Source organism: Eschrichtius robustus, chromosome 16 (assembly GCF_028021215.1).
Source record: "Eschrichtius robustus isolate mEscRob2 chromosome 16, mEscRob2.pri, whole genome shotgun sequence".
Lineage (NCBI taxonomy): Eukaryota > Metazoa > Chordata > Mammalia > Artiodactyla > Eschrichtiidae > Eschrichtius > Eschrichtius robustus.
In genome coordinates, this window is record NC_090839.1 from 89603189 (window position 1) to 89626876 (window position 23688).

Genomic DNA, 23688 nt, shown 5'->3' on the forward strand with positions numbered 1-23688 from the left:
GAGCAGACAAAGGGAGCTGTCTGTGAGAAGCCTTTCTCCAAGGTGAAACCCCAGCCCGACGACCGGTGCCAAAGTGAGCTCTAAGGACACAAACTTCTTTTAAAACAAGTTACCCGAGGAGGGCCGTTGGGCCAGAGCCCCGGAGCTGTCCTGGCCCCGTTTTGCATCGTTTTAAGGAAAAGAGTGCCATGATCTGATTTGTCATTTAAAACGCTGGCTGCTGGGTGGGGGACAGATTGTAAGGGAGATGGAACCTGCCACCCTTGTCCTTTTTCTGTGTTTTGGATGTTCATATATGTCACAGCTCTGTACCGCCCCCTTCTCATCAGCGATTGCCTTACCCTGCTTCCTCTTTTCCTTGGCCTTGTCCGCCTAGGGACTAGAAGGTGGGGACAAAACAATTTGCCAGTCCCCGCCCCCAGCCTGAGGCTGGCACGTGGCCCCGGAGCTTAGCACTGGCCCCGCCCCCTGCATAGGCCCCGCCCCTTGAGCTGAAGCTTAGGGGTGCGCCGCACAGCCCCGCCTCTCCGCAGCCAACCCCGCCCTTCCCTGCCTTAAAGGCCACGCTCACACCCATTAATTGGTTGGCCGGTGGTGCAGGCGCTCAGCCCTACCCCTCATCAGCTCCGCCCCCTCTAGGCCCCGCCCCTTCCAGGCCTTGTGTACGTCCGTTGGGTGGCCGCAGGAGGAGCCAGGGCCCAGCCCTTTTCTTATCGCCCCGCCCACCCCGGTGGCCCCGCCCCCTCGAGGTCTCGTCCACGTCCATTGGGCCTGTAGCTCGTCCCTCGGAGGCCCCGCCCCTCCCCAAGGCCCCGCTCCATCTATTGGGTGGCCGCAGGAGGAGCCCGCGCTCTCCTCTTCCAGCCGCCGGCTCCGCCCAGCACGAGGCACCACCCACATAGGCCCCGCCCTCCCGAGGGCCCGCCTGGTCTTTTGGGCTGCCGGCAGGAGGCGCCGCGCCATGCGCCGGTCCGGAGCACGGGCTCCAGCTGACGGCGGGTGTGGGAGCCGCTCGGGGACGCGGCGGCGGCGGCGGGCTGTGTTGGAGGTGAGTGCGGGGTGCGAGAGGAGCGGCGGCGGCGGCGGAGGCGGGGGTCGCTCCGTGGCGTACGGGGCTCCCGGGCGCAGAGGCTGGCCGGGCGGGGAGGCCGCGGGCGCGCGCTGGGGCAGCTGGGCCCGCACGGGGCATTTCTCTGGCCACCCAGGCTCCGCTTGTCCGGCTGCCATGGAAACAGGCGGCTCTCCTGGTGGGGGGACCCGGGTGCGGCCTCGGGGGGCGGGTCCCACAGGCTGGCTACATGGGCGAGGGCGGCCCAGCCTGCGGGTTCCAGGGGGTCAGCTGCGGCCACCCCCCCTGCGACCCCTGGAGCCTGGCACCTCAACGGCGGGGTCCCCCGGGCCTCAGTCTCTCTGGCCCCCTTGGAGAGAGGTCTGCAGGTGGGCACAAGGCGCCGGAGTCCGTACGTTCCCTCCAGGGTTGGGGGGACATCCCCCGGCCCACAGCCTGTCCCGGTTTTCCTGTTCACACAGCAGCGCGTTCCCCACTCGTGTGCCAGCTGAAAGCATTGTCTCCCAGCTATTTCTGTACCACTTCCAGCCGCTCGACAAATAGTGCATCTAAGGAAACATGCAGAGCTGGGGCTCCTGGGGACCCCTGCAGAAGAAACTGGATTCTTTCCCATTAGGGACCCAGTCGCTGGGGCTCGGGAGGGGCTGCAGACCCAGACACTCGGGCTCCCAGCACCTGGTCAAGTGTTTGATTAATCTGAATTGCTGAAAAGAATTTTCCGAGTCCCCGCCCACCAGTGATTACAGGTGTCTCTGGTTAGTTACAGGTGTCTCCCGTTAGCACGGGCCACCTCTCCTTCATTCCAGAGAGGAGCCAGCCCTTAATCCCGCTGGCAGAAAAAGTCTGTCCTCTCTCAAGAGGCTAGCATGTCAGATTTAAGTCTGATTAAATTATTTTTGTATTTAAAAGCGTTGCTCTGACTGGAGTTGTCAAGATAGGATTTATGGCCAGTGGGGATAAAGCAGAGCCTGTGAATCTACCCTCTTCCCTTCCTGCCCTGGTGGAAATTCTAATGGATCCCACATTGCTGTGTTGGAATGGCCATGTCCCTCCACCCATTTGGTCAGCCCCACACTGACCTCACTCGCTGCTGTGACTTGAGCTTGTTTTCATCAGAAATCGGACTCTTCCTTGAGAACACGAGAAAAACATTCTCCAGGAGAAGCAACAGCAAGCGACCTACAGCCTTGGGCCCCTGTTTCTCGGAGTATTTGTGTGAAAGAGGAGAGAACTGAGCAGAAAAGGAAAAGGCAGGTCATGCTTCCGAAAAAACAGATCTGGTGACCCCGGGTGTGCTCCGCTCTGTAGGAAACTCCTGCACTCCTCTTGCCCTTTGCACAAACGCATCTGGCCCATTTTGACGGAGAGGCCGTACTCTGCATTTTGTGATTGTGGAGGAAGGGCACACGTGAGCAAGTGGCCACGCTCTGTGGTTACTCTCTGAAGATGGCCACAGAGGGAGTGACCGTGAGAAGAGAGCCTCCTGATAAAACTGATCAAGTAGATCAGGGTCTGTGTTTACTGGGACTTCTTTGGGCTTATGAAGCAGTTACTGGAAGGGAGTGAGTCACAGTCTGTCCTACATTTTCTACCCCCTTTTCGTGATGCCGCTAACTTTGCCCTAGAAAAGGAGGGAGTGGGCTCTCTTCCAAGGCCCTGGGAGGGGACCTAGCAGCTGTGTATTTGTAATTTTCTATTTCTTTGTTAATTAAAGCAGAATTGAATAAGCTTCAGACCTTACAGAACCTGTAAGGTTCACCCCTGGGTGCAAAACAGCATTTTACTTCTCCGTTGTATCTGAGGGCCTTTTAAATCCCCGTGTTTACTTCGTGACTTTTCTGGGAGTTGGGCTTCTGCTGAGACCTGGTTTTCTACTGTTTCCGCCGTTTTCCGCATTGTATTTGAATTTACACTCGGCATTATCTCCAAAGGCAGAGGTTTCCCAGCCAGACGCTGCCTGGTGGCAGGGGCTGCCCTGGGGGCCCCTGTGGGTTTGGCTCGGGACCGCCGGGGCTGTGCCTGACGTGAGCCAGGTGTCCGTGGAGGGGTCAGGTCCGCCGGGAATGCGTGGTGGCCAGAGGCACGTGCTGGAAATTTCTGAGGCGGGTTGTGTGACTTTCAGACGGCGCCGTGGTTTGAAGCTGCCGATGCGGTGTGCGAACCCAAGCCGTGTGCTTGTCATGTGAGGACTACTGGAAACGCTTCTGTTGTGAGTTCGGCCGGGGCCTTGGACTGGTCCAAGGGGGGAGCCACAAGCAGCCCTGGGCTCCGCAGCGTCTGACGGGGAGGCCTGTGCACTTTCCTCGGGGGAGGGGAAACGGCCTCCGGCTAGATACTCCTTTGTAGCTTGACTCCCCGAGCCCGGAGGCCCTCGTATGCTCCTCTGCTTAGGACACTTGGCTGCTCTCAGCAGGCTCAGGCTTCCAAAGGCTGGTCCACAGTAGAAGGCTCTGCGTGGTAAACGGTGAGCTGCCGGCTGCAGGCACAGGAGGAGTGCCGCCCACCCTCCCCCCACCGTGGGGCAGACCTTAGTGTTTGGAACCGAGTCTTTGGTGCGTGAAGTTGTCAGAGCATTTTGAAGAGTGCAGGGTTCGCCGAGGATGTCTGGTGGCTGGTTCCAGAGGAACTGAAGGGCGGGTCCGCTGCTCGTTCCCGACAGCCCTGGTGGGAGTGATGACGTCGCAGGTGTGACCGAGGCCCAGGGGCCAGCCGGGAAGAACCCAGTTCAGTGTCAGTGTCGAGGCTGGGCCACTTGCCCTGTTGGGTCCCTCGGGGTCGGGTCGGTCCTTTTCTTTGGGGGGCTCCCTAGACATTTTTCCCGCCCTGGGCAGTCCCCTCCCCTTCCCGAAAGCCTCTCCCAGTGCCTGTGACCACGAGTGAGTCAGAGCTAAAGAGAGGACCATAGCGGAGTTCAGTGCTGACGTTCGTCCATGGCAGGTGCCCAGAGCTGTTCTCACCAGGTCCTGGGCCACTCTTTCCAGAGCCTTCTAGAGAATGGACCTTTCTTCTTTGGTCTGTCTGACTGGAAGTGGGGCACAGAGTCGGGAGATGGGCGGTGTTCAGCCTCCACCAACTCGTTGTGAAGCCTTAGTTTTTGTGAAGCAGGACATCTTCCTTTTACTCTGCCCGCCTGCTCCCCCAGAGCTTTGGGTGGGGGGGATCTGATGAACTATCTCTCTGGAACCCTGCGCCTTTGGGGCACTAAGTGCACGAGAGTCATGACTTTATGACACACCTTGTTGTCCCAGAGCTGTTTTCTAATTTCCCCGGCAAGACTGCCTCTCCGGCCTGGCCAGTGCCCGAAAGCCAGGCTGGACACCGTGGGTGGACACATGCATTCCAGCCATGCCTCCACTGCTTCTGGAAGGGCCCTTTTGTGTGCATTGTGGTCATGTGTCCCTTCTAGTGCTGCCGTCCCAGGGAAGTGGCTCCTCCAAGCCAGGACCAATCATCCGGGAGCAGCGTCCTGGGGGGTTTGTGTTTTGAATGCCTGGTCGCTTACTGCCCTGCTCGTGTGGCTGCTACTTGGCCTGATTGCCTAGTTCCACTGCTGTTTGTGATGAATTTTCTGTAGCATAGGCTGTGGTGTGGGGGAGGTGGAGTTTAGGAAGACGGGGCTTTGTGCGCTCTGAGTTGTTTATAACTTTTCTCTGGGTGCAATGGGATAGGTGGGGGCTGACTCAGATGAGGCCGGGCAACCCCGCCGGGACTCTGCCCTGCGAGCACCACCCAGCCCCACCCTGGCCGGCCCAGTTTCTTGGCAGCTTGCTGCGCGGAGCGCGTGGTGCCCAGGCTTCTCGTGTCTTGCCTTTGGGTGACCTCACTGTGCTTCCTAGTAATGGCTTTCCTTGAAGGGCGTTTCAGCCCCTTCAAACCTGCTTTTTCCCCCGCGGTCCCGCCGGCTTCGGCTGTATCCTCACTGTTGGACCCGGCCGAGGTGCTGCGTCCGCGGCTTCTGCTGGGGCGCCGGGCCCTAGACGGCCGGTCCAGGCTGTTGATGTTCCCCTGAGCCTCGTGGGCTCCCGCTGCCCTGCTGGTCGATGGTAACCCGCCTTTCGTTTTCTCCCAGGACGCGGCCTCTTCCCTGCCGTTGGCCAGAGCCCTCGGTGCTCGTCCGTGAAGACGGGCCCACCATGTTCTATGGGACCCACTTCATCATGTCCCCACCCGCCAAGAGCAAGCTGAAGCGGCAGGGCCAGCTGCTGTCCAGCGTGCTGTCCCGGACGCTGAGCTACAAGTACCGTGACCTGGACGCCACCTGCTCCAGCCTGGGCACCGGCGACGACCCGGCCGAGCTCTCCACCCAGCTCTCGGCCCCTGGGGTCCTGAAGGTGTTCGGGGACAGCGTGTGCACGGGCACCCACTACAAGAGCGTCCTGGCCACCGGCACGTCCAGCGCCCGGGAGCTGGTGAAGGAGGCCCTGGAGCGCTACGCCCTGAGCCCCGAGCGCGCCGGCCAGTACGTGCTGTGCGACGTGGTGGGCCAGGCCGGCGACTCCGGGCGGCAGTGGCAGGCCGAGGGCTTCCGGGTGTTCGGCGACAACGAGAAGCCCCTCCTGATGCAGGAGTTATGGAAACCCCGAGAAGGCTTGTCCCGGAGGTTTGAGCTGAGAAAGAGGTCGGAGATGGAGGAGCTGGCAGCCAGGGACGTGGACACCGTGACGGCAGGTGAGGAGGGGCGAGGAGAAGGCGCGGGCGCCGTTCCGGGAAGTGCCGGGAAGGCGTGTTTGTCGGAGGAGGACAGTTGGCCTCTGCCCCGGCGGCGGCGTTTGGGGACTGACTCTTCTGCTTCCCCCTCTGCGGGGCTGTCTTGGCCGTGCGGTTTGTGTACACTGCAGGGCACCTGCTGGTGGTCCTTCCGTGCTCCTCATGGCGTCTTGCAGTGCCGTGGGGCGATTTCTCCTTTCGGTTGAAAATGACCGTCCAGGGGTCTGGCAAGCGTGTCATTGGCCGCAGAGAGGACCTTGTCCCCTGCAGGCGGCACATGCGGTACAGAAAGCCCCTCAGTGCCCGAGGCGCCGGGGCAATCTCAGGGGCAAGCGGATGCGAAGCCGGTGGGGGAAGCGGGTCTCCGGAGGTGCGGTGCGTTGGGGGGCGCACCGGGGCAGTGGAGGTCGTGCTGGGGGCAGCGCTGAGTCCCTGCCCTGGGCCGGGGTGCTCCAGGCCCTGCGGGCCACTGCTCTGCATCTGGCTTTTATTCACTTGGTGGAAAGACACTCATTATCTTAATAGGGAAGCGCCATAAAAAATGGGTTTTTTTCCAAATGCCCAAAGACTCTTAAGTGTATCTCAGGTCATACTTGACTTTTTCTTAGTTTGCTAGAGAAAATGGTGGCTTTACATGAGCAAGTGCACTGGTCTTACGTGTGGCTCAGAGCAGAGGACGTTCAGTGGCCTCAGGAGACTTGTCACTCGGTCTCGTGGTGCTGCGGGGTCGAGGGACTTGAGCCCTCGCTGACGTTTTGTGTGTGTCCCCAGGTGTCGTGAATGCTCATGTTCTCTGGTTCTCCTCTGGTGTGAAACCCACGTTGTGCCTTTAGGGTGTGAAGACGAGGTGTGGCACGCTGGGGCCTGACAGGGCCACTGCGGTTGGTGGTGGGCTCTCGGCGGCGCTTCTGGCCTCAGTCTCGTGATCTGGAGGATCCAGTGATCCCAGAGCTGGTGCAGTGGTGTGTGCAGAGCTCTCTGCTCGGCCGTGCGTCCTGACCGCCTCCTGCGTGCGGTTGTTCTGTGCGCTCACAGGCAGGGGTGGACCAAGGACGGGGTTGGGGGTCCCTCTGATGGGGGGGGTGGTGGAGTGTTTTATCACTGATGTGCAGAGTTGCAGGCATGGGGGATAAGGAAAAACTGACCAATGAGTAGCTGATGTTACTGGGTTGTTTTTTGTTTGTTCGGGTTTTTTTTTTAACTATTTAAAAAAAATTAATCTTTTTGAAGATAGTTGACTTACAATGTTGTGTTATTGTGTGTTTTTTTTAAATTTATTTATTTATTTTTATTTTTGGCTGTGTTGGGTCTTTGTTTCTGTGCAAGGGCTTTCTCTAGTTGCGGCAAGCGGGGGCCACTCTTCATAGCGGTGCGCGGGCCTCTCACTGTCGCGGCCTCTCTTGTTGCGGAGCACAGGCTCCAGACGCGCAGGCTCAGTAGTTGTGGCTCACGGGCCCAGTTGCTCTGCGGCATGTGGGATCTTCCCGGACCAGGGATTGAACCTGTGTCCCCTGCGTTGGCAGGCGGATTCTCAACCACTGCACCACCAGGGAAGCCCTGTGTTATTGTTTTTAACTCTCCTTGGACACGCGCCTGAACGCCCCGCCCACAGGCCCGGCTGCACGGGTTTGGATTTTGTCCTGACCCCGCCTCGCCGTGCTCCGGAGGCCGGGTCCCTTCCCCTCCTCGCTCTCGGAGCCCTGTAAGGGGCTGCGTCACGTGGGTGGAGAGGGCGAGCGTTCAGCTCTCCGTCACTGTCCTGCCCCGTGTTTTCTCTGCTGAACGGGGAGCAAAGAGCGCGTGGGCCAGGCCAGCCCTGCCTGTCCTGCAGGTCGCTGTGCCTCGGGTCCCGGGTGGGCCCTGGAAGGCCTGCTCTGTGTCACATGGGTGATCGCTCCGGCCGGGGGGTGGGGGGGAGCAGGGTGACCACGAGGCTGGCCGCCATCTGCGGGGAGCAGGGCTTTGTGCTCCTGTTCATAGACCCCTTTTAGACCTGTTCCTTTTACGTTCGTCCAGGCAGGAGAAGGCCTGCAGCGTATTCAACTTGGTGGTGGCTTTGCGAAACCTTTCAAAGAAAGAGTCTATTGAACCGGACAGGTCTCACTGACACACTTCTTTGGGCTGGAAGTGGGTTGTGTTACCTGCCTGGAGCAGGCTTCCCGGGCCCCAGGGAGTCGGCCTTCCTGGCCAGCCTCTGACTAGGGCGTGGCCTGGGTGCTCTGTGCCTCCTGGCCGTGCTGTCCCCTTCGCCAGCTACCGAGGCGCAGAGCCCGGTGCTGAGGACCCTGCAGTGGGGCCCGTCCCGTCCAGCCCTGCTCCACAGGTTGCGGGCGGAGCTTCTCCAGAGCCCGGGACCTTTGCATCAGGGTCTGTCTGGGGATCCTGATGATACAAGGATGCACACACGTGCTGTCCCACTCATGCACGTGAACACACACTCACGCTCTGCCTTGTTCCCCTGTGTAAGGAATCCAACGCGGCCCCTCCCGCTCTGCAGATGCCCGCTCATCTCCTAGCACACCCCCAAGGTCCCAGACCCCCTGCCTCCTCACGACGGTGGGAACCACAGAGAGATTTGAAGGAGGAGGAGTGAAGGGTGCTGGTGTCGGGTGGGTGCCAGCTGCCTTACGTTGATGATGAGACGGAACCTCCAGCCCCTCTGGCCGCTTTTCCCCCGGCGGCTTCTGCCCACGTTCCTGACACCTGTGGTCTTGTGTCCAGGGAAGGGGGCTCCTCACCTCCTGGGCGGCCTGTCTGCGATGAGCCCCAAATGCTGCTGGCGCCCCGGGCGGCCTGAGTGTCGCTGTGAGGTGGCACCGGCTGCGGGGAGCTCGGGGTCCACGGGGTGGGGGGTTTACTGTTGCGGAGGATGGGGACCCAGCGCAGAGCAGGCTCCAGGCACCCTGATTCCCTTCTTCTTTCCCCGAGGACACGTGATGTTGTCCCCGTTCCCCTGGCAAAGCGTGCAAAAGGAAGGGACCGCCTGTGCGGGCACGCGTGTGTGTGCGTGCACACGTGTGCGTGTGCGAGCACGCGTGCATGTGCGGGCACGCGTGCGCACGGGAACGAATGCCGGCCTCCCCAGGCTTCAGATTACTGAACAGTCACAGTGATCTTCTTCGTTCCCGGATCGTTCCCACGGCAGAAGACCCACCCCGTGCCAGTGAGCTGGGGCTCGCTCATTTCACGTTAAAAGCCCACTGCGAGCGTCCTCTAGGCTCTTGGGGCTGGGAGCCCACCGCAGGCCCCCTCGGGTGAACTGGGACACGCCCCAGCAGGGCAGGTGGCAGAAGCGGCTGTACCAGGCACTTCCCGAGGGCACTGAAGGAAGAATCCACCCGGTTCCCCTGAACGGTTTGGGCCATGGTTTTGCGCCCGAGGTAATGCGCTCAGGCATTTTGGCGTTTGTTTTCCATAAATATTGCCTTTCCCAGCTGCCAGCTTCTCAGTGATCTCCAGAGGATCAGAATGTCGTGAGTGAGCGAGCCCCGGGAGCCGGCGGCTGGCGTGGGCGGGGCTGCAGAGCCCTCGCGCGTGTTCCCAGAGGGCTGGCTTGTGGGGCCCGTGCCCCGAGCGGGCTCTGGGCTGGTGCCCAGAGATAACGACAGTAATCGCTTCTGCTCCCTCTGGGGAGGGAGGGCGGGCCATGTGGTTTTTGTCAGCGGCTGGGGAAGGGCGAGAGGGCAGGGTTTATTTGTGTTCCCAGGATGGAAGAGAGCTTGTAAACTGGATTCTCAGCCTCAGCCCCGTCGGCACTTTGGGCCAGCAGTTCCTCGCTGTAGGGGACCGCCCTGTGCCTTGTAGGGCGTTTAGCCGTGTCCCAGGCCCGGCCCGCTAGATGCATGCGGCACCCCTACCAGTCATGACAACCACAGCCGCCTCTGGGCCTTGCTGAGTGTCCTGGGGGCAAGCTCGCCCACGGGTGGGAACCACCGATTTGGACCCGGTGGCCTGGACTCTTTGGAGGAACTCAGTCTGTTGGCCACGCCCTGCGCCTCCCGTAGGGGCCGGTGGCCTTGTGCCCCGGGACCGTCAGCCCAGGCTGGCTCTCATGGGGGCGCCGTCTGAGGGACTTGGGTGCCTTGAGGAGGGGAAGTGCGAGCTTCTTTCTGTGCCGGTGGATGCGTTCCTGGGTGGCCTACCACGGCCCTCAGAGGCCGGCCTTTTTCCGATGCTGGAAGGCAGGGCCTCCTTGGCTCTGGGTGCCCTCTTCCGAGGAGACGAGCTTAGAGGGTTTATAAAAGCCGCCGAGGCTTGAGGTTCTCTCTGCAAGGACATTTCTGCATCAGCACTGGGCTTGTCACAAATTGCCCTTCAGTGTCTGTGTGGTCTGGCATACAGTAGGTGCTTGTTAAATGCCTGTTTAAGGGTGGATGCAAATTAGAAGAGCAAGCTCCTCTGTGAGTCTCGGCTGCTTCCGGGAGCATCCAAGACTCCAGGGATGGAATTGGTTTTCTTTGCGGGGGTGGGGGGATGGGGGAGGGCAGGTTGGGAGTGGCGTGCAGACGGCATGGCTGCCCACTAGTGCCGGTGGGGGCTTGAGTGAGGAGGAGCGCTGCTCTGGCGCCGACGGTGTGACCCACCAGCCTCCCTTCTCTTCCAAGGCCGGCTGGAGTGGTGGCGGCAGGTGTGTCGTCTGAGTGCCTGACTTTGGGGGTGTTTGCCGTCATCCACAGACGGGCAGATGGGCCTGAGCCCCGACTACACAGGGATGTTCAGGCGCCTCGCAAAGCCTCCGCTGTCTCCATCTGCTGGTTGTGCGCCGTGAATTCTGTCTCCTTGAGTCCCCCAACCTCTCTGTGCTGTTTTCTTTGGATGTTTTTCTCCTCCCGCCACGAATCTGATTTTCAATAACACTTACCTCAGGATGAACGAGGCGATCTGGATTCTTTTCTCCTTTTATTGAAGAGTAGCTGCCTGTTGAGTGAGACTTCCTCTGAGCATATTCTCAGTGATACCGTCGTTGAGGGGAATGTTTATTTTATGTAGTTTGGGGGAAACAAAACAATGCCCAACTTTTTCCATCAGTCTAAAACTAGAAAACTAATTGAACTTAAAAGACATTTTTGAGGACTTTCAATTCAAAGAGAACATAAAGTTGAATGGTTAGCTGCTAATAGCCAGTTTCATAAAAAAAAAAAAAAAAAAAAAAAAAATTCCTAGTTTTCAGTTTCACGTAGGAGCGCGGTGTCGGAAGGAGGCCTAGCAGCCCCGTTCTCCCGAGCCTGGTGTTGCCCACCTGGGGCCTGGCTGGCAGCACCCCGTCCTCGCTCGGGAGACTTCTGGCCAAGGAACCTCCGGACGCTCGGTGCTGAACACAGGGGGAGATCAGAACTGGCATAAAATGTTTGAAAGACACAAAACATAATAGGCATTGGCCAAAGTACGGCCAGGGTGGACATTGCAGGGAAGGAAAAGTCAAGTGGGATCCTTATTCCAAATGCATTAAAAACCTACAAGTCAGAGGTAAAGTTATACAGCCAAAAGAAAGATTTCATAAATAAGGCTTCAAAGGTGCAAACCGTAGGGGGAAGGGTAGATGAATTCGACTGTATCAAAGTTTAAGCTTTGTTTTTAACTAAGAACATTCTGTAGCTAAGATTTAGCTCTACCCATGGTGCTGTATGTAAATCCAGCTCCTTGCTTTTTCTTGAGACATAGTTTCCCATCACTTGCGTATACCCCATTATCCATTCTCCTAATCATGGGCTCTCAGGTTGCATCCAGCTCTTTCGTACTACAGACAAAGGCATGATGACCCTCTCGAGGGCCTGTGCAGAGTTCTCTGGGGGTCATCTCCAGGGAATGGAGTTTCTGGATTATAGATATGTCTGTTTCATTTCTTAGTAAGCACCGCGGGACAGCAGCTTCTCCAGAAAAGCTGCCACGACACTGGCATGCTTTCTTGTGTGGCCCTTCCACATCCTTAAGCATTGGGTATGAGCCCCCGACCCTCGAAAATCTCCCCTGGGAATATGTTAAAAATCAAAAGGAGCTGCAGGATAGTGAGGTGCTGGAGTCACGCAGCCAGAGAAACTCCCTGCAGCCGACTGACGCGAGCAGCGTGAACCGAGTCGTGAAATGATTTCCCCAGAGTCACAGTGTGTGGCTTTGAAACTGTCCCTCTACCTAAACTAAAACTCAAGAGATGGGTCTTTTGGATATTGATTAGCCAGTGATTTGAAGGTGAAAGAATTTTCTTTGTTGTGCTTATTCATTTATTTATTTGTCAGCAAATATTTGTTGAGTGCTACTATGGTAGGTAGTTGATCAGGTACTGATCAAGTATATAGCAGTTGACAAAACAAACAGATCTTGTTCTCATGGCTCTAAGGGTCTACAGTGGCAAATAAAGACAAAGAAACAATCACTCGAAAAACGGAGACTTACAAATTGTGATATGTTCTATGAAAGAAAAGTACAGGTGCTAATTTAGCAGGGAGGTTAGGGAAATTCTCTGTGAGGAGATGAAATTTAAGCCAATCTCAAAGTTGACAAAACTAAGCAGGTGAAGAGTAGTAGACAGTAAGTGGGGCAGGAAGAGCTTTCTGGGCAAAGGGAACAGCATTGTGCAAAGACCCAGAGATGAGAGAGAATGAAATAAATGCAGGGCACCGAAAGGCGATGTGGCTGGAGGGTGGGGGAAATTGTGGGAGGTGAAGCTGGAGAGATGGTCAGGGGTTGTTAGGTATTTTGGACTTTAGACTAATGAGAGGCCACTGAAGGGGTTAAATGAGAGGCCACTGAAGGGGTTAAAAGACCACTGTGGCTACTGGGTAAAAATATACTTCGAAAAGTCAGTAATAGATTAATTTATTGTAGGAGTCTAGGTGAAAATTGATGGTAGCTTGGATTAGAGTTATGAGGAAGCAGGTAGAGAGAAGTTGATGAATCCCAAATGTATTCTGGAGGTAGAATCATCAATATTTGTAAATGGACTAGATGTTGAAGATGAGAAAGAGGGGGGGGGGTCGTCAAGAATGACTCCCAGGTTTCTGATATGAGCAGTTGGGTAGATGGAGATGCCATTTACCAAAGTGGTGACTCCCAAGAGAGAAACAAGTTATCGAGGGAAGAGTAAGAGTTCTCTTTAGACTGTGTTAAGTTTGAGACATCCAAACGGAGGTGGTAGATGGGATGTCAGATGATATGGATCTGGAGCTCAGAAGAGTAAACTTACATTAAGCTGTTAATAGGTGATATTTTAAGCTGTGAAAATTGATAGATTGACCCGGTAGTAAATATATATACAATGAGAAGAGTTGAAGGCTTAATATGGAAACTGGAAGAACTCCAACTGTAGAGGCAAAGTAATGGAGGAGCAAATGAGACCAAGGGGAGGCCAGAGATGTACAAGACAACAAAAGAGTGTGGTGCCGTGGAGGCCAATGTGAGGCTACTGTAGGTCAGAAAAGGTGCAGGTCATTGGATTGAGCAAAATGGAGGTCACCAAATACCTTACTGATAGCTGTGCTGCTGGAATGTTAAGCATGCAAACCATGTTGAAATAGGTTGAGAAATTGGTACTGGCAATATGTGAGGTTAATTATCCTAGAAGATCTTTCTATATAAAGTACCTGGAAGTGCTGGCTGAACTATAACAATTCTCCTTTTAGATGCACAGCTGAGTATCCCCCCAAAGTAAAGTAATCCCTAAGGATGAAAAAACAAAACAAAACAAAATGAGGACCTTGAAACGTTAGAATCTTAGCTGATTATGAAGCTACAATTGCCCCACAGGCTCTTGCCAGTCTTTATAACCAAGAAATTTAAGTTTAATAGCTGTCCGAGAAAGAGACACAGAGCCTTGGGACCTTAGGAAGTAGAAAGTTGGGACTGAGACCCTCACATATATTGGGAAACTGTAAAGGGTGACACATTGAATGAGAAGACAGAATAGGAAGAATCTGCTACCTGGTAAAAGGAGATGACAAAGAGTTATTATCGCTCTTGACCTGGGCTCTGGGTGGGAAAAACTACTCTTTCCTAGAATTGAAAATCACCTTTCCTCTCAGGTGTTTGGGGTTCAAAATTGCACTACTTAAGTGATCTGGATAAGAAATTCAATTACTGTGTACATAATTTGATAGTGTACAAGGACATCAGATAGAAACAAAGTAAATCCTCTTTGGAAGGACATCTACACAGGCATCCCAAGCCTGGCCAGAGACGAGCTAACAATCCAAAATTACGAGACACTTGAAGTGATGCTTCTTGAAAAGAGTCAGTAGAAAACAAACTGTAGAATCAGATTCTCAAGAACTTAGGAATTGGAACCATTAGATATAAAATATTGAGTACGTATTTTTAAAATGTTTAATGAAATAAAAGGTAGAAAGAAAACAGGAAAGAACAGAATGTCATCCCAAAAGGCAAGGAAGATTTGGAAAAGAACAAGATAATGCTTTTAGTAATAAAAATGCAAGTTTGCAAATGGTTATTACTTCAACGATGGCTTAAACAGCAGACTAAATATAACTGAAGAGAATTAGAGAACGAGGTAGACCTGGCATCACGCAGACAGAAACATGGGTTGAGAGACACGGGAAACAGGATGAGAAGGTCTGTCCCATGTCCACGTGAAGAGGATCAAGAGAATGGGGTGAGGGCATACTCCACGGACATGCCTGAGAGTCATCCGGGAGCATGGGATGAAAAGCACCAGTCTTCCGAATCAGGAATCACAGTGCTGCCTCTGTAAGATAAACGAAAAGTTTACCCCTTGCTGCCTAGTGGTGATGCTGCAGGACACTTCAGAGATTTTTACAGTCGCCGAGAAGAAAAGACAGGCGAGCAGCAGCCTCCCCAGCCGGAACCGCAGAAACCAGAGGTCAGCCGGTGGGACCTTCAGAGCTGGAGAGAACAGGACCGAGAACCCAGAGTTGCGGTCCTGGCTGCCCCACCACCCAGGCGCCGGGCCACGGAGGATGCCACGGAGCTGCTTCCCACCAACGGACCCTGCCATAGAGGGATTCTGAAGGATGGGCCAGAGGGCAAAGGCCACCTGAAGATGCCACTGGAGAGGAAGGAGACCCGAGGTGTAGAGAATGGCGAGCAAGGAGTTGGACGGTAGGTCTGGGCAAACGTCTAAAACAGTTATAACAGGGCCGAACCCCGGGGCGCGGCCGTGCCCGCCCCCACCGGCCAGAAGCCGCGGCGGAGACCTGGAAACTACGGCCCCCATGATGCTCTGCGTGCGCGCGTGCGCCGTGGCATACGTGGCACGCGCGGCGCGTGGCGTGCGTGGCGCGCGGCGTGGCGTGCGTGGGCGTTCTAGAGCGCAGCAGCTAGGGCCCCGGCGCCATATTGGGGCTGAGGGGACGGCGGAGAGGCGCTTGAAGCGGCGGGAGCGGAGCGGGTGCGGGTCGGACCTGGGCTGGTAGGAGCCCCGCCCCTCCCGCCTCAGCGGACCATGACCCGGGCGGCGGCCGCGGAGGTCGCGGTGGCGGGGGACGCGGCGTGGCGGGGCCAGCGCTAGAGATGATGCCGTTTCCGGTGACCACCCCGGGATCACAACAGACCCCGCCGCCGCCCAAGCACTATGGCATCTCCTCCCCCATCAGTTTAGCACCCCCCAGGGAGACTGACTGCATACTTACCCAGAAATTAATTGAAACCCTGAAGCCCTTTGGGGTTTTTGAAGAGGAAGAGGAACTACAGCGCAGGATTTTAATTTTGGAGAAATTAAATAACCTGGTAAAGGAATGGATACGAGAAATCAGTGAAAGCAAGAGTCTTCCACAAGCTGTAATAGAAAACGTTGGCGGGAAAATCTTTACATTCGGTTCTTATAGATTAGGGGTGCATACGAAAGGTGCAGATATCGACGCGTTGTGCGTGGCACCAAGACATGTTGATCGAAGCGATTTTTTCACCTCCTTCTATGGTAAATTGAAACTACATGAAGAAGTAAAGGATTTAAGGGCTGTTGAAGAGGCATTTGTACCAGTTATCAAACTGTGTTTTGATGGGATAGAGATTGATATTTTGTTTGCAAGATTAGCACTGCAGACTATTCCAGAAGATTTGGACCTAAGAGATGACAGTCTGCTTAAAAATTTAGATATTAGGTGCATAAGAAGTCTTAATGGTTGCCGGGTAACTGATGAGATTTTACATCTAGTACCAGACATTGACAACTTCAGATTAACTCTGAGAGCCATCAAGTTGTGGGCCAAATGCCACAATATCTATTCCAATATATTAGGTTTCTTAGGAGGTGTTTCCTGGGCGATGCTAGTAGCAAGAACTTGCCAGCTTTATCCAAATGCGATAGCATCAACTCTTGTACGTAAATTTTTCTTGGTGTTTTCTGAATGGGAATGGCCAAATCCAGTGCTACTGAAAGAGCCTGAAGAACGGAATCTTAATTTGCCTGTCTGGGACCCAAGAGTAAATCCCAGCGATAGGTACCATCTCATGCCTATAATTACACCAGCGTACCCACAGCAGAACTCCACGTACAACGTGTCTGTTTCAACAAGGATGGTCATGATTGAGGAGTTTAAGCAAGGGCTTGCTATCACACATGAGATTTTGCTGAGTAAGGCAGAGTGGTGCAAACTTTTTGAAGCTCCCAGCTTCTTTCAAAAGTACAAGCATTATATTGTACTTCTAGCAAGCGCGCCAACAGAAAAACAACATCTAGAATGGGTGGGCTTGGTGGAATCAAAAATCCGAATCCTGGTTGGAAGCTTGGAGAAGAATGAATTTATTACACTGGCACATGTGAATCCTCAGTCGTTTCCAGCACCCAAGGAAAATCCTGACAGGGAAGGATTTCGTACAATGTGGGTGATTGGGTTAGTGTTAAAAAAGCCAGAAAACTCTGACGTTCTCAGTATTGATCTCACCTATGATATCCAGTCTTTCACAGATACAGTTTATAGGCAAGCGATAAATAGTAAGATGTTTGAGATGGATATGAAAATTGCTGCAATGCATTTGAGAAGAAAGGAACTCCATCAACTACTACCTAATCACGTGCTTCAGAAAAAGAAAACACACTCGATGGAAGGTGTCAGACTGACAGCTTTGGATGACGGCAGCCTCGACTTGTCTGTAGACAGTGAAGACAGCATGTCTGTGTCTTCACTTCCTGGCTCTATGAAGACTGGCCCAGTGACTGGCAGCGCTCAGGGCAGAAGCATTTCTGCCCCGGCTATGATGGCAGCATCTGTGACCGGCGTACAGGTTCCTGAAGTTTCCTTGCAACAAGCAAATCCCAGCGACAGCCCAGGGGGCACGTCCAGCGAAAGCATCCCTCAGACTGCCCCACAACCAACTATTTCTCCACCACTGAAGCCCATGGTCACCAGAGTTGTTTCCTCAACACGTCTGGTCAACCATCCACCCAGGCCTTCAGGGAGCGCAGCAGCAAACATAGCTAATCCTATCATAGGAGTCTAGAGGACATTGTCACGTCACAAAGAAGAAAGGACCAAGGAAACCAAAACAGAAGAGGACCGGTCTCATAAAGAGACAGGTGCGACTCAATTGGAAACTATTCAGACAGCAGCTTCTCTGTTGGCCTCATGGGGAACATCCAGTGAAGACCTTCCCAGTATCCCTGCTCTCCCTGCAAATCTTATTCCTATTATCAAGAATTCAGTAAAACAGATTGAACTGAGAAAAACAACCTCAAGGGTCCATAAACAGTATCTGCCAACTCAGCCTGCTGTCTTCAAATGCTAAAGGAGAAGAATGAAGGGTACCAAACTAGATATGGTTCAAAATAGCTTTGTTAGGCTTATTTGATGACTTCCTTTACTGGGCTAATCTTGATCAGAGGTCCAGGTTAGTATGTGAAGCCAGAAGTACTGTTAATTAATGTGTCAGATTATTTATGTGTCAGTCACAGTTAAACGCTATTTCAAAGGACTCCTGCCCTTAAAGAGGAAAAAGAGAAAAAAAACCCCTCCAGCTATGTTTGTACCCATGACTGACATCGGGACTGGATTGATGTTTGATGCATTGTTGGGGAAAGTTTGCAGTACAAACTGGTGTCAGAATTCCTTATGCTGTTGATGCACTTTATATTTTTATTAGACAGTAGAACAAATTTTAGATTTTTCAGCTTGATGAATTTCAGTTTTTTCCTGAAGAGTGTTCTTCATTATTAATCTTCAGATTGGTTACCATTGTGCAGTGGTGACTGTACTTCAGAAAAAGCATAAAGTACATCTAGCTCAGTCCCTGTGAGATAGCTGTAACCCTTTAAAATAGAAATGTCAACTCTTAGGGTATATATTTGGCATTGAAACAGTAATTAGTAAGTGTTTGGTTTTGATGGGACAGGATCAAGAAATGATTGGTTTTATCTGAAGAACTGTTTCAGAGTGCATACAATCAGCCATCAAACAGCAGATACTGTCTTGAGCTAACAAAGCTCCATTTTCTCTTGTCCTTAATCATTTGCCCTAAAAGAAAAAAAGCTTTTTGTGTCCCCTGCCCCCGCCGCCTTCTCTTTGCTTGTGTGCACAAGGTATGCTTGTATATCGTTTCACAGAAAACTCAGTATGCTAGTATTTTCTTAACCATGATTTGAAACCAACAGTCCTGTGGCCACATGGCTAATATTTTAGTAAAGCTTTACTAAAAGTAATTCCTGTGAAGCATGTTATCCATCTTGGATGGCCATTTGGTCTCCACATAAGAGAAGATTTGTATACTCCACAGAATACCTGCTTATAGTAAAGTTAATTTCTAATTTAAATGTGTAAGCAAAAAAGCATTTTCTCCAGAATTTTAAACCAATTTTTATTTGTAAATGACTTCCTAAAATTCATCAGTAAAATTTACATGTAGAAACATCAGAAATTTCTAGCAAGCACTTGACATCTAGTTAGCTTTCTACTCTTTTGTTTTATCCTGCAAAAGATTCGGAATAATAACCTTTCTTTAAAAAAAAAAGAGAGCTCATAATTAAGCAGCAGAACATTCATGTTTCTCAACAGTTGTAGGTGAATGAAAACTTAGTCTTTCCTAATCTGGACACAGCAAACCTAACAGGTTTTCCAAATAGCCTGATTCTGATTCTTCCTTTCTCCCAGCAGTGTTCCTTTCTACCACATGTGCGTTTTTCATGTTAAACTGCAGCTTCTTAAACCCTTTCCCTATCCTTTTAAATAATTTCCCCCAAAGTTGGAATATAGTCATTTCCGTTGTGGGCTGTGCAGTAATTGAGACTTTCTGTTCACCATGACTTTCTGACGCCTAATACACAGCGTTCCCACTACCTGTGCAGTCCCCTTCCACCACAATAAAATCAGGTGAAGTGTGTACAGTACCTGTGTATTTTGAATAGCTATTGTGTCATTGAAATTGCCAGGCACACAGTTAGTCTTGTCATTTTGTTCACACATCGGGGAAAAATTAGTTTATTAAATGTTTCGTGTAACTGTACTTGTTTTACCAAGCTGGAAAGTTGGAGCTTTTTAATTCTAGTTTTCGTTACCTGAATATCAGACTATTTTTTTCATACGGTGTGCGTAGTATCTCATGACTGGAGTTTGCTTTGTTTTATAGTATCTGTACTCCTTGTATTTTTCAAGCACTATTTTGAAAACAGATGATGTATTTCTCCATGAAAAAACACAATAAAAATAAACAAGAAAGAAGCAAGCAGAGGGGTTTAAATCTGACAATAACAGTTCAGATGTTCTTACTGTTGTTCTGGTGGGTAAAGTCACCGATGAACTTTTCGACTTGAAGTCTCGAATTCATGTTATAATAGGGAAAAAACATGAAAAGGTTAAAACTTCATATCAATGATGGTACAAAAAAAATGGACTTAAAAAATCTTAATCCAAAAGAAGGCAGGAAAGAGGTGGGGGGGGGGGAGGTGGGAAGCATAGAGAAAATGGTGTAGAAAGAAAATACAATCTAAGGTGGTGGAAATGAAACGAAATATATCTGTCACTATATACATAATAAATGGACTAAACTTCCTGAGTAAAATGTGGAGATTGTCAAGAGTCCATGGAAAAACTAAGTCCAGCTGTACGCTATTTTATTTACGAGAGACACACCCAAAATGTGAGACATAAAGAATGGAAAAAAGGCCAATGAAAAGCTGTTACAGTAACAATGTTATCCAAACATTTCAAAGCAAAAATAATTACCAAGGACAAAAGGGACCACTGCATTAATGAGAGAAGAAATAATGCAGCAGGAAAAGGGACCAATTTAATTTTTTTTGCACCTAGTACAATAACCTCAACATAAAATAAAGCAAAGATTAACAGAAATTGCCAAAAGTGTCATTGTCACAGAAGATTTTTAAACAACTCTTTTCATTAATTGATACTAAGCAGACAAAAAAGTAGAGGGGAAACAGTTTTGAACACAACAACAGTGCTTGGCAGACTTTTCCTGTAAAGGGCCGGATAGGAAATATTTTCAGCTTTGTGAGGCTATACAAACTCTGCCTTTGTAGAGTGAAAGCAGCCCTGGACAATATGTAAACAGATGGCCAGGGCTGGATTTGTCACCCATTCCCCCCAGCTGGCATTTGTCGTCCCTGATCTATTGGGCATTTGTTATAGAACCTTCCACTCAAACATTAGAAAATGCATGTTATTTTCAAGCACTTGGACATGTAAAAAAGAATAATAACCTCATGCTAGATCCAGAAAGTAAGACTCAACATAGTTCAAGTTATCTGATTCATAGAACATGTTCTCTGACTGCAGAACAGTAAGTTAGGAACAATGACAAACAGCATAGAGAGGAATTTCCTAAAGAAGACACAAAAAAGCTCACACCATGAAGAGACTGATGAACAGAATCTCTTAATTGTATCGAGTAATGAACAGTGAAAATTGAAAAACAGGCTGTAAGCAGGGAGATTTCATAATACATAAAACAAATGATTACTATCCAGGCTATATTGGGAAGAAGAAAAAGTCTATTTGAAAAGATGAAACAACCCAATAAACTGGCAAAAGAGATGCGTAGGTATTTCGCAGAAGAGGAACTAAGAATGGACAATAGACATGGAAAGATGCTCAATCTTGTTAGTGAGGAAAATAGGAATTAAGACCACAGAGCTATTTTTCTTTTACAAAAATGAAGCCTAACGATATTCAGGTTTGGCGAGGAGGAGGGGGAGTACACGCTGTCTGGTCCCTTCAGGAGAAGGTGGGTGTTGTCTAGTGTGGCCCACGTGCCCCCACCCTGTGCTCCATTCCTTCTGCCCTGGGGGCTCCACTCCCACGCTGGGGGGCACTGGTGGGTTTAACCTTACCAGTCTCTTTATCCCTTGAGGTGGCCAGAGTTTGTGGGCTACCGCTGCAGCCGTGTCCAGAGCCCTGCACACCCTCTAGTTTACCTCCAGCATGCCACAGGGATGTCATCATTTCCCGCATATGCCATGGTATCAGAAAAGTCAGGAAGCACTTTCCTAGAAAGACCGTCCCACGGGTCACCAGGAGACGAGTAGGGGAGTGTTTGTGGCAGCATTTTGTAATAGCCTGAAGCTCGAAATGACCCACATACCCCTAAACGGGGAGTGGAGAGAGAGTGTGTATTCATGCAGCAAACAACGTAAAGCTGTGAGATTAAATGGACCAAAGCTTCATGCATCGAGGTAGGTGTGTCTCATAATGTTGAGGGGAAAGAGACAATCACAGAAAAATACACAGTGTGGCACAATCTACATAAGGTTTTAAAAAAAGCAAAATAGGGCAGTATAATTTAGGGTGGCAAAAATGTGGGGTATAACTATAAAGGAAAAACAAGGGAATGTGAAATAAAATTCAGAATAGCAAGGGCGAGAGGTGGGGAGAAGCAGGGGAGGTGCAGCTGCAAGAATGCAGACTGGAAATGTTCTACTTTTTGCAGGTTGGGTGGTGGAGGAAATGGTGTTCATTTTATTATTAGTCTCAGTTGTAAATGCTTTCGTGTGTGTGTGAAGTATTTTGTAATCAAGAAACCAACATCAAAGTGATATCTTAAAGATTTCTTTATCGGTTAGAAATTGCATTTGGCCAGGTAACAATTACTGAACCCGATACAGGGTGATTTTCTTTCACATTACAGAGGGAGTAAGTTCAGGGCTGATGGGGGAGCTTTCCTGGTCCCCAGGGACCCAGGCTTCTGCACTTTCAGCCCCACCATTGTAGTCCATGCCTTCCATCCTCAAGATCACCTCAAGGTGCAGGATGTTGGCGGGGCCGCTGCCATCATAGCCATCATGTCTTCATTTCAGGCAGGAAGAATAGAAGGAAGGGGGGAAGGCCGAAGGTGTCCCTGCAGACTGTGTCCTCTTCCTATGGAGCTTTCCTGGAAGTCCCTAGAAGATGACATTCCCTCGTCTTTCACTGACTGGAACTTAGTCACAAGGCCCTGCCTACCTGTGAGGGAGACCGGAAGTTGTAGTTTCTATCAGCTGGTTACATGACCACCATTCCCCACCATTATGCGATGGGAGAAGGAGAGGATGGGTGTTGGAAGGCAATGGTAGAGCGAATTACACAGAACTTATACGTTTACACATTCAAATGCTCCCAAATAAGTCAGGATCAAAAAAGACACTTCAATGTGAATTAGAACTGAACAGTAATGAAAATGCAACTTGTGGGATGCAGCCAATGTGGTATTTAGAAGAGGAGGGTCATGGCTTTAAATGCTTACCCTAGAAAAGAATAAAGGCTGGCAGCTGATGAGCTGTGTGCCTACAGAACTAGGTTAAAAAGGATATAAATTCAGTGAGAGAAGAAAGGAAATAATACAGAGCAGAAAGTAGAGACAGAAAATAAACATGCAGTGCAGAGGATCAACAAAGTGAAGAGTAGGTTCTTTGAAAAGACTAATGAAATAGTCAAACTGGGAAGATTGTCGAGGAAAACTAAAGATGGTACACAAGCAATATTAGGAATTTAAAAGGGGTTATAGCTACAAATACAGTAGTTTTTTTTTTAAATTTTCATTTAAAGGATCTTATAGATAGCTTTATGGCAGTAAATTTGAAAACTTACACGAAATGGACAATCTCCTAGAAAAAGATAACCTACCCAGACTCACTGAAGGATAGAAAACCTGAATGGACTTATAACCTTGAAAAGAAATGGCATGAGTAGTTTGAAAATGTCCCCACCAAAACCAAAGTAAAATCACAAAAACATAAGACCTAGAAGGTTGTACAGGCCAATCTTACTGATATTCAGTGACAAGATGATTCCAATATTTTACATCAGACTATTCCAGAAAACAGAAAAGGAAGAAACATTTTTTACAACAAATCTCACCTTCATATCAAAACCAGAGAAAGGGAACATGATAAAGAAAAGTTATCAGCCAAATTCACTTATGAATGTTGATTATGAAAACTAAAACCAAACCAGAAATGTATATAAAAACCATCATGATCAAGTTTGATGAATCTCTGGAATGCCAAGATGATTTAACATGTGAGATGTCAGCTGGCATGTTGATGCTGGCTGTTGGCAGGAGGCCTCAGCTCTCTGAAGGGCTGACCGAGTGTCCTCAAAGCATGGCGGCTGACTTAACCCCAACACGTGATCTGAGAGAGCCAGGCACAAGCCGCAGGGTCTTTCATGACCTGACCATGGAAGTCACACCACCACTTCCACCATGTCCTTGTGATTAAACGGGCTCTATTCATGGTGGCAGGAGACTACAAAAGGGCTTGAAAAACAGGATATCACTAGGGACCATCTTGGAGACTGACTTCCTCATTGATCAACTGGAAAAATGGGTCCATTTTAATGTATTACAATGGAATACCATACAGCACTGAAAACGAATGAGCTGGAGATAACACATAGCAAGTGGGTGTGTTCATATCGTATGATACCGTTACATCAGTTTTTTAAAAAATTGCAAATTAAATATATTTTTCAGAGATATTTACTATGTATGTATATAATATCTTGGCCACACTTAATACA

The 23688-nt window shown here is 50.7% G+C and overlaps 2 protein-coding genes across 4 annotated transcripts in view; both read left to right on the forward strand.

The window, feature by feature from the left end:
* The first annotated feature begins 949 nt into the window (after positions 1 to 949).
* The window catches only part of RADIL (Rap associating with DIL domain), a 61163-nt gene continuing 38424 nt past the window's right edge, over positions 950 to 23688 (forward strand). The window contains exons 1-2 of one of the 3 annotated variants that reach the window (XM_068565504.1): positions 950 to 1048; positions 5139 to 5737. In XM_068565504.1, coding sequence (XP_068421605.1) covers positions 5203 to 5737 — 535 coding nt within the window. In that variant the 5' untranslated portion in view covers positions 950 to 1048; positions 5139 to 5202. Of the gene's footprint in view, positions 1049 to 4007; positions 4030 to 5138; positions 5738 to 23688 lie in introns of those variants that run through there. The other 2 variants (XM_068565503.1, XM_068565505.1) reach the window with 2 other exon arrangements.
* On the forward strand, positions 15096 to 19276 carry PAPOLB (poly(A) polymerase beta). Its single transcript, XM_068524821.1, has one exon. The coding sequence runs from the start codon at positions 15257 to 15259 to the stop codon at positions 17183 to 17185; it is 1929 nt and encodes a 642-aa protein (XP_068380922.1). The 5' UTR covers positions 15096 to 15256; the 3' UTR covers positions 17186 to 19276.